The 26,593-nt window shown below is 38.0% G+C and overlaps 1 protein-coding gene across 5 annotated transcripts in view; it reads right to left on the bottom strand.

Annotated features, from left to right (window-relative positions):
- Positions 1–26,593, bottom strand: part of TP73 (tumor protein p73) — a 177,207-nt gene that overhangs the window by 60,026 nt on the left and 90,588 nt on the right. For all 5 annotated transcript variants that reach the window (XM_075604905.1, XM_075604904.1, XM_075604907.1 and 2 more), the window contains one exon: positions 15,029–15,274. In XM_075604905.1, coding sequence (XP_075461020.1) covers positions 15,029–15,274 — 246 coding nt within the window. The remainder of the gene's footprint in view (positions 1–15,028; positions 15,275–26,593) is intronic.

Raw genomic sequence — 26,593 nt, 5'->3', positions numbered from 1 at the left:
CCTGACATTCTCCTGCTTGCCATCTCCGTGCACGGCGTGACGTCATCTGTTCGTTCCGCCGCAAACATTGTCCCCGGTGGGAACCTAAACTATCTGGAGGTGTGTTCCCGGGGAAAGAATACTGTGAGGAGCCTGATGACGTGAGTTCCTGCTGGCAGAGATACACGAGGGCTGTACTGGATACAGTGGTGTCACGGAGCAGAGTAGCAGAGCAGCAGCGCTTACAGATCCTTTGGAGCATGAGTATTACTCATACAATGCTTTTTTATCTTTTATGTTTGTGAGTTCATTTTATGAGCCTTTTATTGGGAATTAAACCATTTTTTGCACAGTAATGCACTAGGATTGGGCGCTTTTTTCTTATATTTTATATATATATACTGTATATATATATATATATATATACATATATATATATGTATGTGTGTGTGATTGTGTGATTGTGTATATATGTATAATTAGTATGTTTGCCATTCTTTATTACAGGTAACGGTACTGGTTTTACATAATGTGTAAGTAAACACTTATCATTCGTTTTGAGAGCATTTCGATTCTCACAAAAAGTAGCTTCTGGAATATAATGGTATTTGTATTATCCGAAAGAAAAATATACTTTTACGTTTTCTGGTAATGGCTGCATCAAAGATACTGGAATAAGTTTATTAAGCTTCCTATATATTAAGACCCTAAAACAGAAAAGCTTGTGTCAGTCAACATATTTTTTGCATATATAGGTGTACTGTATACTGAATTGGTGGGGTTATAAAACTTACTGGGTACCAAAGACTTCTACTGAATCATGAAACTACAAGAGTATCAAGCAGACCCTAGTTAACCTTCCAGTGTAGAAAGGCTAGATGTTAAACCATAAAATCATTTATCAGAGCACCAGAAGTAAAGCTTTCACATTTAGAAGAACGTGGTGAGATTATAGAAAATTGCAAAAACCATACAACTACGGTATGTAAAAATTGGGGAATGCTGAAGGTCACGATAAAACATAACATTATTCATGTTGTTATTATATTAATGGGACTTGCACGTTCTGACAAAATACAGTACAATTTTCTGCAAATAACCTTCACAACACATTAACTATGTGTATGCCAAAAGTGACTCCATATTTGAAAGATCTGTCCAGCTCATATATTTTGTTTTGGAAACTTAAGTACAATTATCAATATGCATTACTTCAACACAAACTTCCCTTTAGATTCTGTGAAAATACGGAAATCAAGTAGCCTTTCCTACTAGAACCGCTATCTGATGTGTCTCAACACATTCCCAACTGATAAAATAGTAGTTATCTTCAGCTGTTGACAAGGAAGCGTCTAGACTTGTCTGTTTTAGGGTTATTCTATTCCATTTTTTTTTTCTGAAAGGAAATGATTTGCCCAATTACATTTTCCCACCCAGTCTTCCCCTCCTACCTTACATTCCAATCTTTGCAAAAAAGGCTTGAACTAAACTTGCCTATAACTGTAATCAATGGATCCCAATGAAGCCACCAAAAGGCATTAGGGAGAGGGAGAAGAGTGCAGCCGTAGGCTGTACATTTTTTTTTTTACACTCCTACTAGGCAGCTGTATTTGTGTCCCAAAGCAGGTTTGGGCAAGATAGCGGCACAGTAGTGATAATAATGTGTCTGTCATTTTACTCTGGCATGTAGGGTCTTGCAAACCGCAAATACCGTTAACTGGCTTGACTGAATCTGTTAGAACAGATTCTGGGATACATAGGGATTGCAGTACATATCTGATTGCTTCGGTAACCATCCAGAATAATTTTACCTTGTTTGGTACTATTTTGAAAGAGTACGAAAACAGATTAAAGCATAATGGTAGAATAAAAATCCATTGGAATCAACTGCAGTGATGGAAAGCTATTAAGAAAGAAAATAAATAAATGTTGGGGTCAAATTACAATACTGTAAGTGGGTGGCTACCAGTCTATGAGGACAAACAGTCCTTAGTTTATCCGGGTTTTATTTTATGGTTCAACACAGGAAGCATAAAACATGGATAAGTTCCTCCTCAATAACCTGAAACCATCAGCTCATTACGTATTACATGCTCTGATTGTGTTGCAGTTGCTCCTATACTGAATAAATCAAAGCTGCTTAACAACAAAAACAGCCTGATCCTAAAAGTCAAGAGAAAGAGGTTTTGTATGCAGTTAATCCAAATGTAATGCAATAAATGAATATTATCACTATCGTGGTTTCACTGTGCTGTAGTTGGTGCTTCGTATAACCACATCTTTTTATTTAAAAATCTTTTAGTTCTAAGAGCAAAAACCTGAACATTGTTTATTATATTTTGATCATTAGGAAAACACATTTGGTACTCATTTTGTTTATTGGTCAAATACATTTTTGCCCCTTGTTACTGTATATGATATTTGTAATGGCTTTTTTGTTTTTATAGTATTATTTTTAACTGTTAATTTTTTTGTTTTAGATTAACATAAAAGTACCTTGTGATAGGTCAATTTTGAAGAGTAGCAGAGTAAACACCCATTCCAGCAGCCTAATACTAAGGTACTAATTCTATATGTGCCGATTGGGCTGTTTCCCTCAGAAATTCCCTATTGACGTCAGTGAGAAATGTAGGTCCTAAACAGTCGATCGGCCACTTTGGCTTATATACAATCAGCCCCTAAGTCAAAGACAGTCTATCAAAATCGGGACTCATGATGAATTGGCCTAACAACCAACAGAAGATTTTTTGAGCAGCTCATGTTAGCAATTAGGTAAGGAGAGTGGTAGGGAGCCTCCTCTGTATGTTCTAGAAGATTCAATATTGAGCGCTTTTGCATCCATGAAGTGCCAACTAAAAAGTTTCGGAAAGCAGGTATTCACTTGGGTTTCTTTTAGCTATTGCAGAATTTCATCTTTCTTGCTACTTGCAAATTTTCACTACATACAGATATCTTTTTTGATGTAATGAAGGTTAATATAAAGAAATGCTGGAAAACTGCAGCTTGTGATTTAACTTGTCACCCAAGCAAAATTCTTGAGTGTGAGCTATTGTATATGTTAATTAGAGGAATTTTATCTGCAGTTCAAGAACAACCACTCTGTGGGGTAGATTCACAGTGGGGTAGATTCACAGAGCTCTGTTAAATCTGGACTACTAACATGATGTTACCTGCATAGGTAACGTCCGTATTAAATAGTAGTATATAAAAAGTCAGTTAGTGATCTTATCAGCATAGGCTTAACGCCATGTTAAGTTAACACCCTGTAAATAACAATATGATAGTTAAATCATACCTAACTGTGGTCTTACACTTTTCCAGGCCCTGTAAAAGACCTATTTTAGGGTATGGATGTGAGTAACAACAAGTTTAGCTATGACCTAATGTTACGTTAAATTCCTACATTAACTATAACGGAGTTCTGAGGATATGCGTTGATAGAGGAAACACCTCTTTTGCATATTATTAGTGGTATGTTCTAAGTTATACTGAAACACTTCATTACTTTTTTCCAAGTACACTTTCTAGACACAGGTAAGTAGAAACAAACTTATTTATTTAACATAACAGAGTATCGAGTGATTTGTCTGAAGATAGGGTGACCATATTTTTCCTGGGACAAATAGGGCCGCTCGCGCACGGGCAGCCGGCGATTGTGCATGTGCGGGCCAGTGATCGCGCATGCGTGGCAGGATATACTACAGTTTCGGGCCACTTGGACAAATAACAAACAAAAGGGACTGTCCCGGCAAATCCGGAACGTTTGGTCACCCTACCTCAGGAGCTGCATAGAGCAGTCTATCTGCATCAGCAGATTAGCACTCCTCATTCCAAGATGGCTGCTGTGTCACAGCTTGTCTATCTCAAGCCTTTCTCTTAAAGGTACAGTCCTTGCTTTGTACTGTCATCTGTTTTTGTTTTTAACAAAAAACTTTTTTAATCCAACACTTTAACTTCAAAACATATTATGTCAACAGTAATACAATTAGAACCGGCAATTGCATATAAATTCCAATTAGATCTGCTCTATAAGGCGCTGGGGCGCGTTGGTCACTCAGCAAGACTTGCAATGTCCCCTCAATTCCCGGAGAGAGTGGTAAAGGATCAGTCCTGGATGTTGGCATTTGCTGAAGTCTAAGTGTATGTTTTTTAAAAGATGGATTTCTGACCGTTTTTTTATGGATTTTTAGCTATCACAAGAGATCACTGCTTCTGTGTTACTTTAAGAGTCTCCGGATCATAGCAGGGAGTATGTTTGTTCAGTATAGGTTTCTTTACCCATACAGAATCTCCAACTTGTAATTCAGATGAAAACGCAAAGCATTTTAGATCGGTATATTTTGTGGCCTTTTATTTTGTGTCAGCATCTCGGCTTTGAATTTATTCACCGGATGCTGTTGCAATGGGGAACTCTAGCAAATGAATTCTCACAGAATCTCTTTGAAACATCAGAGATATAGGCCATTCGCCTGTGGGCAATAGGGTGTGATTTTTTGGTAATAGATTTCAAAATGTTTACAGAATTTTTTGAATTGATGACCTTGTAAGAGAGGTCCATTGCCTGGTTTTATTTGGGAAGGTATACCGAATGTGGTGAACTCTCTATCCGGCGCTGGTATCACTGCGCTGCTAGAAGTTGATGCAACAACTTCAATAACTGGGTAACGTGAATATTCATCAATCACAACAAGAAGGTAATGACTGCTCTTTAAAGGTCCATAGAGAGCAATCGCTAGTTCATCCCGGGATCATTGAAATGCAGTATCCATTTTCGTGAGTTCACTTAAAGGTGCTGTAAATTTGGCAAAATCCTTGATGAATTTAGCACAAGCTGGTCACTCCCAGATCATGTTTTGACATCTGGCAGTACTTGGTCTCTCAGACACTACGATTAGCACTAATGTCCATTATAGTAACGCAAGCGCTCGTTACAGCAGAAAACAGAATTTAACACATCGTTACTGAACTTTGACGATCCCTGTTAGCACTTAATGAGACGTTTACTTCAGTTAACATCTCGTTAAGTAATTAACAGAGTGGTGTGTATCTACCCCGTGTATGGTGTTTCAGTCTCAGCTTGCTGTGAAATTTCTATGACATTCTGGGGAATTCTTTTTTTCTCCAAAAAAAAAAAATATCTAGGTTATACTTATATTATACTTATATTATACTTATATTATGGTTGTGGTGCCGTTTTTGCTATTTAAAAAAATGACAATATATGCAAATGAAGAAAAATAAAGTAACTCAAAGTTCAGCGACTGTCAGTGAAACAAACTCTGACTTTCCCTAAAGGAAATCTATATTTCATAACAATTCTGCAATAGAATATTTTACATACAGTACACACAGCTCTGGCTTAATCGTATGCCACTTATCAGGACTGGCCTGTTATGTGCCATTACTGCTCTATGCTGAACAAGGTTGTAACGGGTAACATTTTCTTTATCATATTCTGCTAGTATCTCAGTCTGTGTGAGAACATGCAATGTTTCTTTAAAGGGGATGTTAAACAGGATACAACTATGTGATTGATGCCATTTGTTAAAAAGAAAATGCAGGGGACATAAAAATCTTTTTTTGATTTGGTTTTGGTTTATAGTGGAAATGCTTGTACACACTATATACTGAAGTCTATGGTGGTTTTACTGCCCTCATATTTGCCATATATTTTTTACCCAGTTTATAGCTTGTACAAGCAAGATTGCTAATTACACCCTGTCCAAAGACTTCACCAAATAACCCTTTTCAACGTTTCAGAAATAGTTTAAAAATACACTTACGTGTCAAATTTGTTGACATTGCACAAATCGTTAAGATTCGCTAAGCTCTGATAAGGGGTAACAGAGCTTGATCCACTCAACTGTCATTGACTTAAATAGCAGTGAAAGCAGGACTGATCTCCAATGCCCCTTATCAGAGCTTAGTGAATCTCCCTCATAACCGTTACACAGATATAGTAGGTATTAATGCATCATTAACACGTTATTTTGTGCGTTAACTTGCGTCAATGGGTGCAATAACGTCGACTACATTTGTAATTTAATTTAGTTTTGATTGGGACAGCACTTTTGAATTAAAGAAATATGTACAGAACCCAACCCCTCCGTGATACACTGCAAACTGTGCACCACCATAACTGAACAACAAGGTATTCTGAATATGTAATTTTGCTTTGTGCTGGTATACTTTATTTGCCTCTCCAGTGCTAAGTGTTAGCGTCTGTTTGTGTTCTTCCTAGTTACCACACATGAAAAACATTTCATATCAATTATATCAGCTGTCTACTGTGTATACAATTTAATTTAACGTTCTCCCGTGTCATCAAAGAGTGGCAGAGGCAAATATATAAGTGTATAGATTAGGTAGTTATATTGTTAGAAGGTAGGATATTCATATTGTTAGTAGTTTTATTATCCCCTAGGGTAAATGATCATCCATTACATTGAATTCTAGTCTTAACGTAGTTTCAGTGTCAAAACCAGCATTTGGCTGCGCTTTCATGAAACGTAGGATAGGACACAGAACTTTAATGTTTTTGGTGATTAAGTAAATAATTGCCTTGTAATCAGTAAATCATGGCAAGCCTAGTCCTGGATATTCAGAGCTCCCTGATTATTTCCTTCACTTAGTATGAAGCTTATCCCACCTTGAAGGGTGAACCTTATCACTCCATTCAGATCCAAGAACCAGGAGGATATTCCTTCAATGCACACAGTGCGCCTCACTGTCCTAAATTAGCTCTGGGATAGAACACTTATCACCTAGGTGACTTTTCAGATCTGGAAGATAACTGAGGTTAATGTATCACTTTGGTGAGGCTTGAGAGGAAGCTTCTCATATGTCTTGGAAGATGCTGATGAGCTCTGGGACCCACAAGGAAGCTTTTCCACCCCTCAAATTGTACCTCCCTACCCAACCTGGCTAAGGGGCACTGGGGTAGGCTTTTTCCCCATCTCTTAGGTTACACCTTACCATAAACAAGTCTGGGGCCCATAAGGAAGTTTACATCTGACCCTAAAGCTATTTCTCTAATAAATTCATTCCTGCAATGAAACATTTACAAAAACTTAGAAATGAAAACAAATATATTTAGAAACAATCTTTCTGCCTACATAAAATACACACACCCACACACACACCCACACACACACCCACACATATATATCATATAAAAATGTTACTTGTGAGCACATTCACATTTTTTAGACAGGTCTGCAACCCTGCTATTCGCCATAAGGCTAAGGCCCCGCTCCCTCAGTCAGCGCGCCCGCACTGCAGACAGGCACAGACCGCGATATGCGGTCTGTAGGGAGCCGGGAGCCAGAGCGGGAGGGGGGCGGGAGCGGGTGTGTGGCCAAAACGGGTGGGGGGGCACAGCCATGACGTGAGGGGGCGGGACCATCACACAGCCCCACAGCATAGCGCTGCAGCCCCACAGCCGCCCCTCAGCCCCACAGCAGCCCCTCAGCCCCACAGCAGCCCTCAGCCCCTGCAATTGACCGCTCCCTGCGGTCTGTAGGGAGCGGGAGCTGGGGGCGTGGTTTGAGTGGGGGGGGCGTGGTTTGAGCGGGAGGCTCTTGTCCTGTCCCCCCCCCCCCCACCTAACCTGTCGGTCCCTCTCCCCCCTGTCGGGTCCTCTCCCCCCCCTCCCGGAGCCTCCCTCCTCTCCCCCCTCCCGGAGCAGGGGCAGCCTGCGAAATGGGCACCAGAGGAGGGGGGGGGGGGGCGGCGCTATGCACGGCTGCACAGACAGGGTGGCCGCCTCCCTCCCCGTAGCCGCCTCCTTCCCCGTAGCTGCCTCCTTTCCCTCCTCATTGGCTGACTGCCGCACCACGTGATGCGTCAGCGCTTCTGATCACAAGAAGCTTGCAGCATCGGCCGGCTGATGCGTCACAGCACGCAGTCAGCCATGTCTGAAGGAGCCAGCGGGGACCTTCAGACTGGAGGAAAGGAGCTGGTGGCCCGCGGCCGCGCGCGCCGCCGGCCACAGCGGATTCGCAGCCTTACATCTAGCATACAGTGCTTCCATTATAGCAAGGGATTCTGGGAAATGACATGCAAATGAGCACACAGTCCGTTAGTACAAGGAACCCTTAAGCCAATGCTCGCTGTTTTAAACACAGCTTTTAAACATAGCTTGGGATGAGATGCAAAGCCGGTGAACCCACTCACAGACAGACTGTTTCAACATTTTGGCTCTCATCAGTGTGAGGTTGGTTGTACTGGCTTTGCAATTTGAGATAAAATATTATATATATCTAGATATATATATATATATATATATCTAGATATATATATAATATTTTATCAGAAACACATACACACACAATTTCTCGCTGTGCACCAGCCCGACTCTTGCGTTCCGCTCATGGATTTCTTTTCTCTACCCCCTTTGTATCTAAAGCCCTCTCCCGTCTTAAACCTTTCTCACTGACTGCCCCACACCTCTGGAATGACCTTCCGTTCAGCACCCTCTATCCACCTTTAAGACCCACCTGCTTATAAACTCCAAAGCTAATACTATACACATGATACATACAGTAAAGCTTGGCCCCCTGCAGACGCACTTAACAGAATGCCCTCCTGCTGTCTCTGCACGTTCTTCCTGCCTAAATTAGATTGTAAGCTCTTCGGAGCAGGGACTCCTCTTCCTAAATATACATTTTTATGTCTGAAGCACTTATTTCCATGTTCTGTTATTTGTATTATTTGTTATTTATATGATTGTCACGTGTATTGCTACTGTGAAGCACTATGTATATTAATGGCCCTACATACATGAAGAAAAACAAGTGCGCAAAGAATCAGTAACTGGCAATAAATTACCAAAAATGTAGCCTCAAAATTCAATGTCTCACACAAAGACACAATAATATAGAAAGCAAAAATGGAATAAAGGGCGCAGAAAAGGTAAACAAGTATGATAAAATGTAACAAATAGATTGTATCTGGAAGAAATGTATCCGAGATTGCAATAAAGTCCCAGCTTCTTTCCTACAGGTAATAAAGAAAAAAACACAAAAGTGAAGTACTGTGATTAAAATTTAAGCGCAACACAATGATTGTAAGTAGCCAATGTAGCAGTTGAAAACGGGCAGTGTGGGTGTTTGCCACCACACGATTAATAGAAAGATTGATCTCCCTCTCACATCAGGAGCGTCCGTCTGCGGTGCTGTTACTCCTGTAGCAGGATCCCGCGATAGGTGCTCCAAGTCCCGTTCTTGTGACGTCAGGAGGTAGTGGAGAAATCGGTCCATTATTAACTCCGATACCACAGCTTTAATTATCTCCTCTTAAGTCAACAATATTGGTGCAGTATAAACGGATAGAAGTGCTCAGGTTTAATAGTCAATCAACCCTACGCGTTTCGTTCCTGCACGTTGGAACTTCATCAGGGGTACATACATAGACGTGTGTTTCTTCAGTCAAAGAGAAACACAATGTATTCTTCAAAGAGATACTTTAGCCTTGTTAAAGGAAATATCAGCAAACTAATATTAAATACGTTTAAACAATTCAAACTGATGTTCAGTATGTATGTGTATAAGATAGTGGTCTTGGTACTTTTTAAAGCTTTGTAAATAAACTTTTGCATGACCAAGGTAATTCTCAGTAGCGTCAAAGTTCTGCTGAAAACCTTAGTCTACTTTACTTGGATATCATTGTTTGATTTTGTTAATAATCATAAGTCTCCAGTTTAGACTTTGTTTTCTTTCTTATAAAAAAAATGTTTTTGCTTTCAAGCTTTTTTATTGGTTGCTTTTGACATTTTACATTGCTATAAAACTTTTTAGAAGCAAGGCTATCAAGCAAAGCACTAGAAGGCACATTCATGTAACATTTCTGTAACGCCTGTGAACATTGTGATATATATCATAAGAATGTTGTAAACTCAATGGAACAAAAGGGTAATAAAATAAATAGAAGGAAATAAACATGATACATTTTGTAAATGCTGCTAGTGTCATTTCTTCATCCAGTTAAGGGTCAGTGTTGAGAATTTGAAATCCATCAAGGTTCGGCACAAACGGTGAGACAAAACAATGCACGAAACACAGAACAAGTGCTTCACAAATGTGCTGAATAAGTATACAAAAATCCAGTCACTTGGAAGATGCATAATATGTATATAAATATTATTATATGTAAACTCTTCTAACGGCTTTTGTGTCTACCCCTCTCAATAGTATCATTGTCATTGTGATATATTATTACTCCAAGCTACCTGAAGTAAGAACCCAAAACCCACATACAGGATATTTCTGTTCTTCCTGCTGTCAGACAGTTGTATATTCCCGTTGTGTTTACAACATACATACCACGTCAAACAATAAAGCTGTCTGCCAGCTAAGAAACTGGCCTGCACCTGCTGTGTTACCAGAGAACAAAAGACTGCAATTGTAAACCAAGTCAAAAAAAGAAAACATTCTTACAATTCCAAATGTTTCCAGGCTCCAGGTAACTGGTTGCAATTCTTACCGCTTTCTACATAGTAGAAACAGGTAATATCAAGGAGTTGCTCAGTGCGTACTGACTGGCACTGAGTTGGAACCTGGTTCAATTCCCGGTGTCGGCTCCTTGTGACTTTGGGCAAGTCACATTACCTCCCTGTGCCTCAAGCACCAAAAAATGTCTCTGTAAAGCGCTATGTAAAACTAGCAGCGCTATTCAAGAACATGCTATTATTATTATTAATATTATATCAGTAAGTACAAAACAAATGAATTTCCTCTCATATTTCAGAGTAGAAACGTTTGTTTAAAAAAACATATATACTAAATTATTTGCACGTTTATATACCTTTCTAATTAGATGTTTCGCAGCCTGCAATGAATCTAGTAGTCTTCATTGCTGATGCTGATATTTAAAGGTATTCCAAAAATGTTTGGGCATCTGATGAACTAAGTCAGTGGTGCTCAACTCCCGTCCTCAAGCCCTCCCCAACAAGTCAGGTTTTCAGGATATCCCTGCTTCAGCACATGTGGCTCAATCAGTCTGTGTATCAGCACAGGTGGCACAATCAGTCCCTGCTTCAGTAGCTTAATCAGAGCCACCTGTACTGAAACTGGGTTATCCTGAGAGAGCCCCTGCTCCAAACCTGTAATTTAAAAGAATAATTAAATTGCAATGCAGCCTGTTCTGCAGCTTTAACCTGGTGTTACTCCCATCCAGACCCTGAAATTGGACTCTCTCTTCCTCTTCTCTCCAGCACAATCTCTACCTGAGGGTCTGGATGGGGCTAATGCCAAGACTTAATTAACATCCGTTAAAGCAGCAACAACAGGTAATGAGCTTAATTATGTCAGTTATTGTTGCACATAATAAGCATAGTAAAAAAGGCGTTAGCATAGGTAACATAACGTCTATTCCTGTTTTAGGTAACGTTGCGTTATTTGCCCTGATTTAACAGAGATAGTGAACCTACAATAGGTATTGGTACTGTAGGAGCCACCTTTATACTTGCTAAAAGAAATTATAAAGATTTTCATTGATATATGTGTGTGCATCTATCTATCTATCTATCTATCTATCTATCTATCTATCTATCTATCTATCTATCTATCTATCTATCTATCTATCTATCTATATATCTATATGCAGCTGCTCCTAGTATCAAAATTATCCTATATTATAACAGTAACATGTTTAAGGCCCGACTTAGTGACTGATGCTTATTTTTTTAAATAAGACATTTATAAGCATTTTAAATAAATTCAACAGCTTCTCGCTTAAGCTCCACTGTGGCTTCGAACCACGACGGTCAGTTCCATGAAGGTCAGTAGAGTCGGGAACATACTGTAAAGTGTGTTAAGTAAAATCCGATCAGAAGTTACGTATCCCGAGTTAACATGGTATACTCGAAGCTTATCATATGTCGAACAAAGTATTGTTATACATTTTCTTAGCATTGGTTTAATGTTGTGTTAGGATAATGTTGCCTTATCTTTTAATAACGTGACGTTATGTCAGCCTTGGCCTGACTGATCCATACTCGATGCAAACAAATGGAGCTACGAGTTACAGAATGGCGCAAAAACAAGGCAACCGCCTTTTTCAGAGTCTGGACGTGAGTAACGCCAAGTTTAGGAATGTGCATTAAACTTCACAGGGTTTAGAGGATAGGTGATGCTCTGATAATGCTTCATTCGCATATCATGATCACCAACGTCTGATATAGCCAATGCAATGCTATTGTTTAAAATATGACCTAAGTCAGTGATGCTCAAATCCAGTCCTCACGCGCCACCCAACAGGTCAGGTTTTCAGGATTTCCCAGCTTCAGCACAGGTGGCTCAATCACAGGCTCAGTCGAAGACTGTGATGAGCGTACTGAGCGCCAATGTATTTTAGCAAATCCAATTTTAAATCATCTGAGAAGCTTCTGTGACAAAAAAAAAATAAGCTTTTGATATCGTGAAATAAAACATAAAGATCACACACTGCTTCTCCAACATCTCACTTCCACAAAGTGCATTTTATGGATACTTGAAATGAGGCTTGAAAATAAAAAGCCACCCTGTCTGATGCAAATGAGCCTAACTATATGGCTATGGGAAGGACAATAAGCCAACAGCATTGATTGGTTGGCTACAATTTTTAGCTCATGTTTACTGATATGTCCTGAGTCTGTTGTGGAATTATCCCCATAGACTTCTCCTGATTCAATTAACATTATGACCTTGCTTTAGTAGAAGGACCATACTAAAAAATGTAAAGCTATAACGCATTCGTACTTTATTTCTGAAGAATACTGCCATAAAAATACTTGACTGCAAAAGTAAACAGTCAGGGCTGTCAAGCACCTAACAAGCCTGAGCAGTGTTAGAGAGCACCTAGTTCCGATAGCTCCCAAACAGAAACAGGATTTGTGCATGTCTTGTCATGCATGCCAAGGATTGTGTTTTCACTCTCCCTCTGAAAACACAACAGGGTTTTCAGTTTGAAGCAGAGGTGGCAAAATTTAATTTTCAGTGTTTGTACCACCTCTACCTTCCATAAACTTGCAATCAGAAACACATCTTTCTGGCTTTATTCAAATGCAATTTGATTGGTTTTTGGGCCTTACAAGGTAAAATAAATGGCCCTTATACCTCTGTTGCTTGTTTGTTATCAAGGCATTGTATTGCACTGCAGTGCATAGCTGGACCATCCACCATTAAAGGAGGTTAATCACCCCATATTGCTGCAGTACCATAGAACACTGAACTGACATGCATGTTATTTTCATTATAATGTATGTTATTTTCATAAAATAATTGTATGCTTCCTTTAAGGTTGAGTAGATTTATTTGATGGCAGTTTAGCAGTGATTTGCTATCACATATGAATTAAGATGTAGAGAATGCAAATAACAACTAACCTAAATGCAAAACTTGCAGCATGTCGCCAACAAAAACGCTCAACAGGACACTCAGCAGAAAATTCCCCTATGCAATTTCCATGATAGTCGTGTAAAGCTGATATGTTGGGATAGGAAGCAAAGGATTCTAAAACTCTGAATCCGAAACAGAAAAATCAGGTAGGTATTTTGATATAGGACCAAGGACCATATCTTCAAAGCAGTCTTCTGCCACAAGACAATGGGGTGTAATGCGTCTTTCAGCGCCAGAAGGGGTATTATGGCAGAAGACTGCTTAGAAAATATGGGCCCAAATGTGTACTGGATCCATCGCAGAATGCATTATATTCTGAGTTTTTAACAATTTAATGACAGTATGCTAAGTGATAGATTTAAGGAAGAGGTTTCTTATGGTATATTAATAATTATGCTCTGGGGTGCCTCAGGTACAGCATACTCAATAGAAGCGGGGGAAGGGGGGGATATCACGACTTTCTTCATGCAAAATTGGCAGATTATCCAAAACTCCATCCAAAACTTAATTAAGTCATCAATTCTAGACGTGCATGGAACAAACTACAAAAGACTTGATTGCAATTATTCTAAACTATTCTGCATCTTGGGTCTATTATAGAATTATTCCATTTAGTGTTTAGTAGTCCATTATTAAAAGTTAAAATAATAGACGCAAAGGCATCTTTCAGCAAGGAGTTGATTCATGATTGCATAAAAAAATGCTAAGAAATCAACACTAGAGACTTGCTCACTTATTCAGTTCAACTTTGGAAATATTGACTATAATACCATCTAATAATTTAGGACAGTGTCTTCTAATATCTACTATAACTGCTGATGTTACCCATTCACTTGAATGGACCATAACATGTCTTCCGGCGCATTGAGGTGTCTTGTGAAATAGAAACGATTACTAAATATGGGTTAATAGCCTCAACTTGAGTTAAAATATTGTATATAAATGATTTGTAACAAATACACACATTTTGTAACATATGTTCTATAACATAAGACCTCAACACCAGTTAATGTTTCCAGTCATATTCTGGCAACTATGGGCTGATATCCCACAACAAAGTGACTACATCAGTGATGAAGAAACCTTCAAAATACAAGGCAACAATTTACCATGAAAGGCAACCCTGGATGTCCCAGTGAACTGCAAGACCCTCCAGCACTGAAGGCATCAAGAAAGCAGCTTCCTTAGCTCAGTGGTCCAATTTTTGAATAAGAGTTAAAATGTGCTCTGTTGAATCTGCTCAGCATGCACTCATTCATCACACAGTAAAACATATGTGCTGCCCTCCAACTGTTATCAGAGTTCATATGCTTAAACAATGTAAGTTTAGTGTATGAGTAACTGGAGTCTAAGAAGTGGTTCGTCATAACAGCAACAGAGTAGTAGGCATGTCATCCTTTGTGGTTATATGTCTTAACTGTGTATCTGCATATGATATATAGCTTAGCTGTTTAATGCATCACATATATGAACATGCCATTATCATGCCCAACTCTTTCTTGGGTACTCTCATCCTTCAATAGTCATCCACATAACAATCATTTAAAGTGATAACTAATAATAGTTACAATATTTCTTTTTGTCAAAAAGAGATACTAGACAAACAAATTGTGACACAAATGACATGCATGTTTGTTTCCAGAGCAGAATAGTTCAAAAGATGTTTAACTCACTGTCCATGTGGCTGACTTGGCTGTGCTGGACTGCTGGAATGTCACCTCAAAGTTGTGCGTTCCTGGATAGTCAGTGTTAGATGGGATGACAGGCGCAGGTGACATAGCATCAAACGTGGAGCTGGGCTGTGAGTAGGGGGAATGTGTGGGAACATTCGAGGTGTGCTCGGGGTTGTAGGGACTGGTCGAGGCCGCTCTGCTGCCGATACTCTGATCCATGGCGTTGTTCAGCAAATTGAACTGGGACTACAGACAGTGAAAAGGGGAGGAGAAAAACAGGTAGAGGTAAGAGGAATGGAAGCATCAGCTGCATTTTAGGACTAAAGGTGTCTTATTACAGGCTTTTTAAAGAACCCGCTTGCTTTGGAGTCATTTGAAAAATTTCATGAGGGTTTTTTTTTTTAACAGGTCAACACTTGTAAGAGGATAAAGTGACAGATTCTATTGTGAGCTGGTTCACAACAGAGGAATACCTGCATGCTAGAAAAGCAGAATGCACCACTGTGTATTTTATATGCAGTATAGGGTTAGTGAAAACTCCCAAATTCTTCAGCAAAACTTTTAATCCAACTGATTTATATATTCCTGAATTTCTCCCCAAAATATTACTCTTATGAATTTACTTTCTTGTATAACAAATGACGCCCCCCCCCTCAAAAATCTAAATTTGAGTTATATATCATTTACAAAACTAAAAAGCTGAATTTGTGTCAGTTAAAGGCGTGTTATAACTCACATTAAGTTAACCATACAAAAATATGCATAAATACGCTAAATATATGATTAAAAGCAATGGCCCTAATAACTCCGCTTCCTGATAGATGTTGAAGCACTCAACAGCAATAGAAGTTGATAATATCGACCTGCAACAAAGTCCACAAAGTAATAGTTGTGTTCCTTACTTGTCTGAAAATGGAATCGTTGCGTATTTAACATTTCAGTTCAGTTCACTGAACATGGATAGTACTGTATGTAACAGTTTTCTAATATAAAATTCACCAATAACATAAAGCTAAAAAGGAAGATAATAAAATGTGTTGATTCAAAATAACATGTTACTTGTGTTCCATTTGTATAAAGCGGTGAGTAAACAGAACATGAAAGTACAAAAGCATTGTGTATCCCGGATTAAGAACTCCAGAGATCAATGAGATTGGATTGCTTGCCCTAAAAAATGTGTGTTCAAAGCACTGGAGGAAGAAACTATGACAACAGGATTAGGAGTAAGTGCATTTAATTTATAAGTGTAAGTGCCTATGGGGAAGCAGAGACAATGATAGGAGCGAATGTAAGTGTGTTAGAAAAAAAATAGGGTGAGGAATCACCCTGTGATTAAAGCACCAGTCACGCCTAATCTCCCTCTTTAAGGCACCCCAATATGGATTGTACATGACATTTTTATTCAGCCAACACTTAAAGCAGCAATCCTGCCAAATGTAGGTATTTAAACCGGGGACTCCAGTCCTTCGAGCTAAAGCATGCTATTTCTAGCTCTGAATACAAATTTATGCAACTGTTCGGGACACTTAACGGTGGCCTAAACAGAGATCGAAATGTTATGAGTCATTACTGACACAAGTGAACTCTCTTCCCAAGAGCGCTAAAGACCATGTCTGTACATACTGTGCTATATGTATGCACACATAGCTGTCTCTTACACATACCATACTCCTTCTTTTTCCATCCCTATACACCAATAGGGACCACATAGTATCCACACACTTTTAGTTATGCCACTATCTCTCACATTTCCACACCTACCCACACCATTCATATTAACTTCCACTCCACACACCCCTTTTGTAAAGCACTGTATACACTGTGGGCTCTCCATTCATTTATATTCACACAGATACACACACACACACTCTTACATCACTTACTTTCAGGAACCATTTAACACCTCTAGCCATAACATTCCAAGAGTCACTGTTTTTAAGTATACCCTTTGCTTGCTTCATTCATTGTAACATCGCCGGAAGAAGAGATCAGTGTATCTCGAAAGCTCGCACAAATAAAAGCATTTCGTTAACCACAGAACGGTATCATCTATTTATTTTTTGATTATTGAAGCTCGGCTAACACGGTACTGATACCTCTACATGTGTATATATATATATATATATATATATATATATATATATATATATATATATATATATATATATATATATATATATAATGTTAGAGGCTTACCAGCACTACTACTTTATGTTTTTTAATAAATAAATAACTTTTTGGTCACCACGTCCTAGCTTTGCTATTTTGGCTGTGCAGCGGCTATTTCTATTTGGATCTTTGCCTCCTCACCATACTGAAAAGGTGCGGATGAGTGAAAGGCCTAACAGCCTCTTTAATCTGCATGCTAGAGACCCTATCACATCTTTTTTTCTATTCTGTTTAATGCAGCATTATGTTGCATCTCCCAGTCTCTTTCTAATATGTATTCACCTCTATTTTTCTCCTCTTCCGTTTTTCCCATTTCTGCCACTCTTACTTGATATTATTCTCATTCTCGGTCATTACCTCATTTCCAGTTTGGTGTAAAGTAGCAGGATTCTACTCCTTTTGTTTCAGAGCGCAGCATTGCACAGATTTGTATTTTTCCACAAACACTTTAACACTAAAGTTACACTCCTTAAGAAGGAAAAGCTAGATCAGTTAAGTAGAGACGACGTTCAGTAGTTGAGAATATAATGAAACAATTCTGTTAAATGACAATGGTTTATTGGTTTCTAAAGTTACAAAGAACAAACTAAAAACAATACAGAAGAGAAATTGGGAGAAATGTACCCCTGCGACGCTAACCAGATATGTCCATGTGAATTGCGTGCAAAGTGTAGCACATTGAATCTTGATCCCACTCAAAAGACAGCTTGATTAACCCTTTTGTGTGTCGTCCCACATAGTCAACCACTAATTAACTTCATATGCATGTTCAGTAGCCTAACACATAGGTAAATCTTATATGAACTTTTGCAAAGGTGTTCTGTGACCAGCGACTTGATTGTGACAAACAAATGTCTAAAAGTATACCAATGAATTGGTTACTCACTTGGTAGAACTGTGGGACTCCGGGAGCTGTCGGCATGCTCCTACCAGGTAGATGCAGCATAGAGGAAGAGGTTGGAACGGCGGTGCCGGCGGACTGCCGGCCTCCATCTTTCCACTCGTGGCAGTTGCACCGCCGTTCCAACATCTTCCTCTATAAAAACAATACAGATTGACAATGTATCTGAAGATTTCCAAATCGGCAATTTAATTATGAAAAAAAATGGGTAACTATAGTAAAATCACTCAAACCCTTTTGTTACCAGAGAAAAAAAAATAAGGGTCCTATTTACTGAGTGGTGCTATTCCATATGACCCCTTCGAGCGCAGAAAGACACCTTACACGAGGACCTTCTTCTGTAAGGCATCTTCAGGCGTCGGAAGGTGACAAAGGCCCATACATACTAAGAAGTATTCTGCCATAATCCACATATCTGAGCTGGAAGGCACCTTATAGTTCATTGACTTGAATGGGCTGTAATTTGTCTTTCGGCGCCTGAAGGAGCCTAATCGCAGAAGACTGCTTAGTAAATATGGCACATAGGGCTAGATTCACTAAAGATCGATATAACTGTATTACGGTTTGACATCATTAAGAAATAGGTTTGCCGTGATATTTTTTAGAATTACTGCCATATTCACTAAGAATGATTTATTCATAACTAGCTAGATATAGGCATCTCGTTTGCATACACAAAAATGGTGTTAACTTATCGCTAAACACGGCCAGTGAAACAAATAAGTGATAAGCAATGGAAATAAGCGTTAATGCAATTGTGTACGGCTGGGAGAAATCACACTTGACTGCCATTGGGTTGTATAATAGGATTTGATACAAAACCCAATGGCAGGAAATTACTTAACCCGTTTGATGTCTGAGTGTTACAATGCATTGCAAAGGTATACATTCAAGTTCCAAATAGGTTGACATACACAATAAAGATCCTACAAATATATACGAAGCCTAAGAGGCCAGATAGTCTAGGGTTGGCCCATGGGTTGGTCATTTGAGCTATTAAGCGATTCTACAATGTTACGATTTGTATCACCTATTGTGGACTGGCTAGTCTTGTGTTGCCTATGTACATAGCGGCCATTATATGCATAGTCAAGATAGGCTTAATGCCAGCCGGTGGTAGGTGATATTTGTTGGCCGTAGTCTGATATTGCCAGGTGTCGTTGGCATTAGTGAATAGCGTGCGAATAAGTAATTCAGTGTTAATTATTTATTTGCATGGTCATTTGCATATGCCACATGAAAAATATCGCCAACATTTTACTGAGTAGGTGGATAAATAAAATTGGAGCTAAACCTTGTTAATGCCACTTTTATTTTCTCATTAAGAGACCTTTAATAAATCTAGACCATAATCTTCTAGTGCTAGAACGTATCTTATGCAGTAGAACCACTCTATAAATATGATCTATATTTAAACCTGTCCCAGCCATTGATTCACTTTGGTCCTTTTAAATCAGCTACAAAAGAAAGGTAAAAATTAGGTAGTTAAATAAAAACCAAGCGAAGTACTTTGTGCAGCCGTCAGTAAAAACAATATTCCTAATATGTGCATTAATATGTGTATCAAAAGCTCATCTCTAACTCCTGCTTGGAAATGACTTCCTAAATAACATGTTAACTCAGGTAGGGAGAAATAGGCTCAATGTGATACGTATCCCAAATAACCATCTATTTTAATAGAAGGATGTTGCAGAGCTCGGTACACAGTCCCAATGCAGTAAAACCTTTAATTAGACAAAACCCAAACAAATATATTGTGTATTTAGTTTGGAAGCGTGTTTATCCTAGTCTAGCACTTAACAAACACTGGCTGACAGCCCCATAAGGAACATAGGAGTTATTCTTGACAAAGGGTTAGCAGTTAATGGCAAACCCTAAACTCCAGCTCCACTTCTGAATTTCCGAATAGTAGAGTACGACTCAACAAAAAAACAAGTACATTATCCACACAGCAGCTCAATAATTTAATAATAAAAAAAAATATTTGTTGAGGTCTTTTTGGCACCGACATTACAAGGCATTCACAGTGAAGCTGCTCCATGTGGAGTGGTGAGAATGAACTGGTAGTTGGCATATTTGACACACTGAAAGCCCTATAGCGGTAGACGTATGTAGCATGTAAGGCTATGCTTATAGTGACGGCGACGTCAGGCTACGGTCGCTGAAAAAAAAACTGAGATGACTTCCAGCGATCGCGACCAAGCCGTCGCTCCGTCGCGTCGCTCTTACTATAAGCGCATGCGACAGCGGCAATGCATTTGTTTTGACACGACGTCGCATCGCTGTCGCCGGCACTATAAGCGCAGCCTAAGCCTTCTCAGGGCCGTACACTGATTCTTTTACAAAGGATTTTGCCAAAGATTTGTAACATTGTAGATAGACCAATATCTACACTGTATTGGTATATTAGTGAGAGGAGAGTAGGGCAATAGTTACAAATCACACACCTCATCTTAAATGTATCACCCTCCCCCTTATTAATTATTGTCATAGAGCACTGCACTTCTCCTCTGTGTTATTTTAACATGATAGCAATGTGTGAACTAGTTTGCCCCGTGTAATATTGCTATAGTATCCAAATTGGACATACTAAAAGAGTTTACAATGATGCTTATAATGATGCAGTATATCCTGTGCAAACTGAAAGAGCAGTGCGGTCGTGAGAATATTTTGTTAATACATTTCCTATTAAGTGACACACACAGCCCCCCAAAAATATTTCAGGTCAATGCTGTCAAAAATATATTGGGGGTAATGTATCAAGGCAAATTCGACGCAAAATGTACACAAACTGCATCATTTTCATCTTGTGTCTTTGTTCACCCAGGACATACTTGAAAACGAGAGGTAACTCTCAATGTATCACTTCCTGGTAAAACATTTTATAAATAAACATAAATAAATAATCAAGGTCTTTCCTACAAGTTTTGTGCCACATGGATCAGCTTGCCATTTATGGAGGCTCAATAGAAGGAGTTAGGGAGGCGTTACATGACAAATGGGTTATAATAAGATGTATCAAACGCTGCGTCTCCATCATTTATTTTTATCATGCATTTGCGTAAAAACAATCTGCCACAGTTGGGGCGCCATAACCTTTTATCACTAACAATTTGCATCTAATATAAAAAGTGCTCTTACATTTGACGCGAATACAAACAGATCATGGACCAACGCTTCAAAACAAAGCAGTCTATTTGCATTGAGACATCTCCCCCATTGTCTATGTACAAACAACTGTTTGGAGAAACTGCCATAGTATTTCAATCACGTACACCTTGTAACAATTTGATCTTTATATAAATAGATATTGTGAACTTTAATATAATTACAGTAAATCCATTATTACATTTAAATGAATAATATTGTGGTCTGTGATGCGTTCCATTCAACTCGTAGAAGCTTTAGTAACAATAAAAAGAGGATATTGGTTGATATCTTTGATTTGTAGCCACCATCATTCTTGTTGGTGGCATTCAATTAACTTAGCTAGAGAAGATAGACAAACATGTTTAGAGGAAAGGGGTATTTGACTCGTATGTCAGTTGTAAAAATCTGTGGAGACATGTGAGACCTGCCTTGTATTTGCTTTCTAATTATCCTTCAATTGAGCTTTCAAAGACTGGGAGGGGAAAGTATACCTTGCCCAAGGGCTACATTTTACAAAGCAATTTATCAGTGTAGTGATCAGATGTTTAATGACAGCTGGTTACTCTCAGACTCCACTGAGTCCAAAGTTTTAGCTACTTGTCATGTCACTAAAATTTGGAATTGGGTCATTTCAGATTACATATCCAAATAATACAAATGACATACACAAGAAACATAACAATAATCTATAATTCTACATTCCTTACCAGCTTTCTCCTAAAAATCTTAGTCAGTCTAAACAAAAACTTAGAGTATGATGAGGCATAGCCTAAATTTGTGCCTTGAGTCTCAGAATAATTAGTTCATTGCAATATTCAGGAGAAGTTCCTGCAAGTAGACATTTGAGATCTTTGCTGTTCAAACACATTATTCTACATTCTTGCAGACCACAAGAATTAATGTTATTAGCTATGTCATTAAATATTTCTTGCTAGATGATTCAAAGACAAAGGCCCTATTCACACAACGTATTCTTATTGTGCAAATGATTTTAAAGAAGGAATCCAGTTTTAGCAAAAGAATTCACAATATAACCAAAGGGGTACGTTATTCATTTTTATTCTAGATGAAAGATAACATAACAGAAAGCATGGATAAATAAATTGCATAGCAGTTAGTAAACCTACAAACTTGTCATATCCTATTGACGTTAACCATTCACGTTAGAGTTTTGGCTGCAGGATTCTAACCAAACTGCAACAATGCATTTGTGAATAAAAGTGAATTTAACATTGGTGAGCAATAAACAATTTATTTTCATTTAATGACAAACTTTCTTTTCCTTTCATTTTTTCTGCAAACAAATTCAGATGGTGCCCCTATAACATTGTATATAATATAATTAAGGTATTAAAAACAAGTACATACAACATTACATACTTTTGACTTGTGATACACTACTGAAGATATCTGTCTGTATAAAAATGACTATTTGTATAACAATGGTTTAAATGACATTAACTCTTATGTTGCTGATCAGATAATATTTAAAAAAAATCCAGCGATGTAAAGACATAATTTATCTTCAGAAACTGCCTGCGTGATTAAGTCACTTTTACACCAAAAGGCATCTGAGGAAAATGTTAATACATAGTGACACAATAGCTCAGCTCTAAATCCAGACTAAAGCAGTGATACCATCAATAGGCCATGTTAATTATGATGCTAAAAAGTTTGATCTACTTAAATTACACACTTTTCAATTAACCCCATCGCAGTGTGATACAGAATCATAGGGAGAAATAAAAGATGCATTTGTATGACAAGTACGTCAAAAGTACTTTACTAACAAATTTACAGTGTATAGTCATCCAAAACAGATACCACACACCTGCTCTCACCCATGCCTCCATGCCACCTATTTCCCTGCTAATTGTGTTAAGCTATCTAATTTAATACTGACCAACCTTAGAACTCGCCTTGCAAAAGAAACATCCCAACTCATGGCTATTGTCCTACATCCACAGTCGCCAACCATTGTGGCCAAGCACTGCCATCTTATTCCCTCACATTTTGTCTCTACATCTCCACCATACCACTTAGATTGTAAGCTCTCGGGGCAGGGATTTCCTTTCCTATTGTCTGACTTTGCTGCACTTATTGTATTATTATAATTCCCTGAACTGTATTCTTTGTGAAGCGCTGAGTACACTGTCGGTATTATATAAATAAAGATATACATACATACATATGTCACAGGGATTGTGGTGATTAGATTGTATTTCATAGTAGCTAGATTTGAACACTGATTTAATGAAATCTGTAGTAAGGTGTCTAGACAATTGGAGACAAGTATTGTTGTAAACAGATACATTTTTACAGACAGTTGCATAGACAGCACCAGAGAGGGTCTACCTTTAGGAACAGAAGGTGTGAAACAGATGTCCACTGCAGGAGAGAAGTTAAGTCCCATTCATTTGAATGAGCCTGAACTGTTCTCTCACACTGGGAAGCGGCCTTACAGCTTATTGAAGAAGGACTTTAAAGAGAAGTTAAATTATTACTATTGAAAAGGGAAAGGGTTCTAAGCTAATTATATAACTTTCTTCTAAACTTGTAGTAGACATTTGCTCAAACTAATTATCACAAAACTCTGCTATTGTCTAAACCTGAGCTGAAAAAGAATACTACACAAATACAACTCTACATTTAACACAGACAAAATATGATGAATATGGGGGTTAAAGTTGCTACCAACCCTGAGGCATAGGATATATCCTTGGCAGGTACAGTATGTGTGAACCGTAACTGCATAGATGACAGTTTTTCATGAGAAGTATTTTGCAACTTCCAAAAAACCTTTTGAAATATATATCCTGGAAGGCCCTTGTAGCTTTATCTATTGAAGGGAAACCACAAAGAAATGTAAAACTTGTCTAAATTAAAAATAATAATTCCATGAAGACCAACAGCCTTCGATGAGTAGTGGTGAAACAATTTAGTGATAAAAAGCAAACGTATATCAACTTAAGAGGAGAACTAGTTAATGGAAATACACATTGAGCTATTACATAGTCCCACACTAAATGATACATTTTGGATTTGGTTGCTATGGTGAGTAACATCATGTCAGTGGGCCAAAATAGCCTATTTTGGATAGATGTAGGAGTAATGGATAAGAGGAGTATGTAGACCAAAAAGGGCTGATCCAATACCATAATCACTATTGAAGTGGGTTGTTCCCAATGGGACCTGATTCCATTAATGTTTTGAGTCTCTTTCAATGCATTTCTATTTTTTCTGGATTGAACAGTTTCTGATTGAGGCAAGATCTGTCTTAATTAAAATTTGCCCGTCAAAAATATTTTGAACCAATTTAAAGAGTAGAAGTTAATCAGTTAATCAGATCTGTTTTCCCTACTTTCATGTGTTATCATTTTTATATGTAATGTGTGTCCAATATCCACATGTAGTGCCAATGCAGCTCTATTGTGCCTATACATTGCTTACATAATATAGCGAAGAACTATTATCTGATTATTTTAAGTGCAACGCGGGAAATCTATATCACAAATCTTAGACCATCAAGTCAATCCCACATCCTCCCTTCTGGACGATGTAGGATTTGACTCCGGAGAATGAGTTTATTGAAATTGTATGTTTTAACTTATGAGCTTTAGTAAGCAGGTGCAATTATCAGACACAGGCTCTCCTGGCTGTGTCCTATCTTTAACGTGACTACTTTAACGAGGGGTGAAGGCTAATAGGAAAATGTAGCACACATAGTAGTCGTTATTTTTTGTAAATGTTTAAAAACATTATATTCTACAATAAAAAATAAAGGGATTGTATGCTGCTTGCTAGAGGTGGACATGCAGAAATAGAACCAATCCCATAAATCTTCCATATGCAGGTGAAGGGGCAGCAAAGCATTGGTGCTCATTATGCAAATGCAGCAATTTGGGGTGAACAAATAGAAATGGACTTTAATTATATATGTTGTATGATACCTGATTTACATTTTGAGTTTGTACACAACGTTGGAAAGATCAAAGCAGAAGGAACATTGCTAATCGAAAATTAGCCTAGTAAACTGAAGGGGAAAATACCATTGTACCATCCTTTGGTTAAACTGAGTTATAGCAGTACATTTATTTGTGAATGTGACCAAAATGTGCAATCATTTTTTCATTCTGATTGCTATTAATGAATTATTGTCATATCAGATTATCTGAATCATCTTATTGCCAAACTGTGACAACTTCATGCTTCATATTTGTACAAAAGCAAGCTTCATCTTATGGATGGAATTCTTTCCTATGATTTAAAATCATTGTTATTTTGGTTAATATTCTAACAACAAAGGAAAACGCGGATTTAAACGGAAGGGAAACACTCTTTACTAGAAAGCTTTGTGATTGTTTTGTGGTACTCCATGTGCAATGTGTGAATAGAAAAATCACCAGCTGACCTTAATGATGATGGTAATGGTTGTAATGATGGTAATAATGGTAATAATAATTATGTCAAAATCTTAACCTATATAACTTCACGGTTTTCCTTCTGTCTCTTGATCCTTTCACTATTTCCCACTGTGGTTTGAACTCTCCTCTACTGTTATTTTTATATCAACTTAATTTTGTCACCTAAAGAAAAATAGTGTAAATATGATGTATTAAAATTAGTTATATATTAGCATTAAACAAAAACAGAGGGACGGAAAAAAAGGCCATCTAAAATATATCATTTTAATTACAACTTAGAATCATTTATGAATGCAATCTTAGTCCATATCAAGAATGATTAACTGATCAGACAATTTAGGGAGAGATTTGCTAAGTTCCGATGTAGGTTAACACGGCCGATCTGGGGTTAAATACCATTCAAGTCAATGGCAGTGAACGCCTGATTGGGACCATTACCTGCAACAGACCGAAGGGACCCTTCCCCTTAGAATAGGTTATAGTTACACATCATTAAATCACATAAAACATTTCCTAGTTTCAAATATAATTTCCCTTTATCACTGGGTGATACCGTATCTATTTTACTATTATAAATATGACATATATTAATATCCATATATGGCACTTTATGTATAATCCACACATTTAGATAGCTTGCAAAAGAAAATTGAATAGCATAAAAATCGGCCCCCAAATGTGTCAAAGCATAGATCTTCTGTGGATAATTACTTTCATTTGCCCCCTTAAGCGATGGGGAAGTTATGTTCTTTTAGACTTAGACTGTGAGATTTACGAGGAACGGAGTCTCTTGTAACACTGTTTGTGTAACTACGTATTGTCAGCGTTTGTATTTCTGAATGAAAAGTGCTGTCTGTGTAATAGAAAAACAAATCAATACCAAGAATAAGACCGGACCATTTTATGTTGAAACATTTCCTC

The sequence above is a fragment of the Ascaphus truei genome, chromosome 6 (genome assembly GCF_040206685.1).
Source record: "Ascaphus truei isolate aAscTru1 chromosome 6, aAscTru1.hap1, whole genome shotgun sequence".
Taxonomy (NCBI): Eukaryota; Metazoa; Chordata; class Amphibia; order Anura; family Ascaphidae; genus Ascaphus; species Ascaphus truei.
The sequence above is the reverse complement of the archived record's forward strand: the minus strand, read 5'-3'. Positions and strand labels throughout refer to the sequence as shown.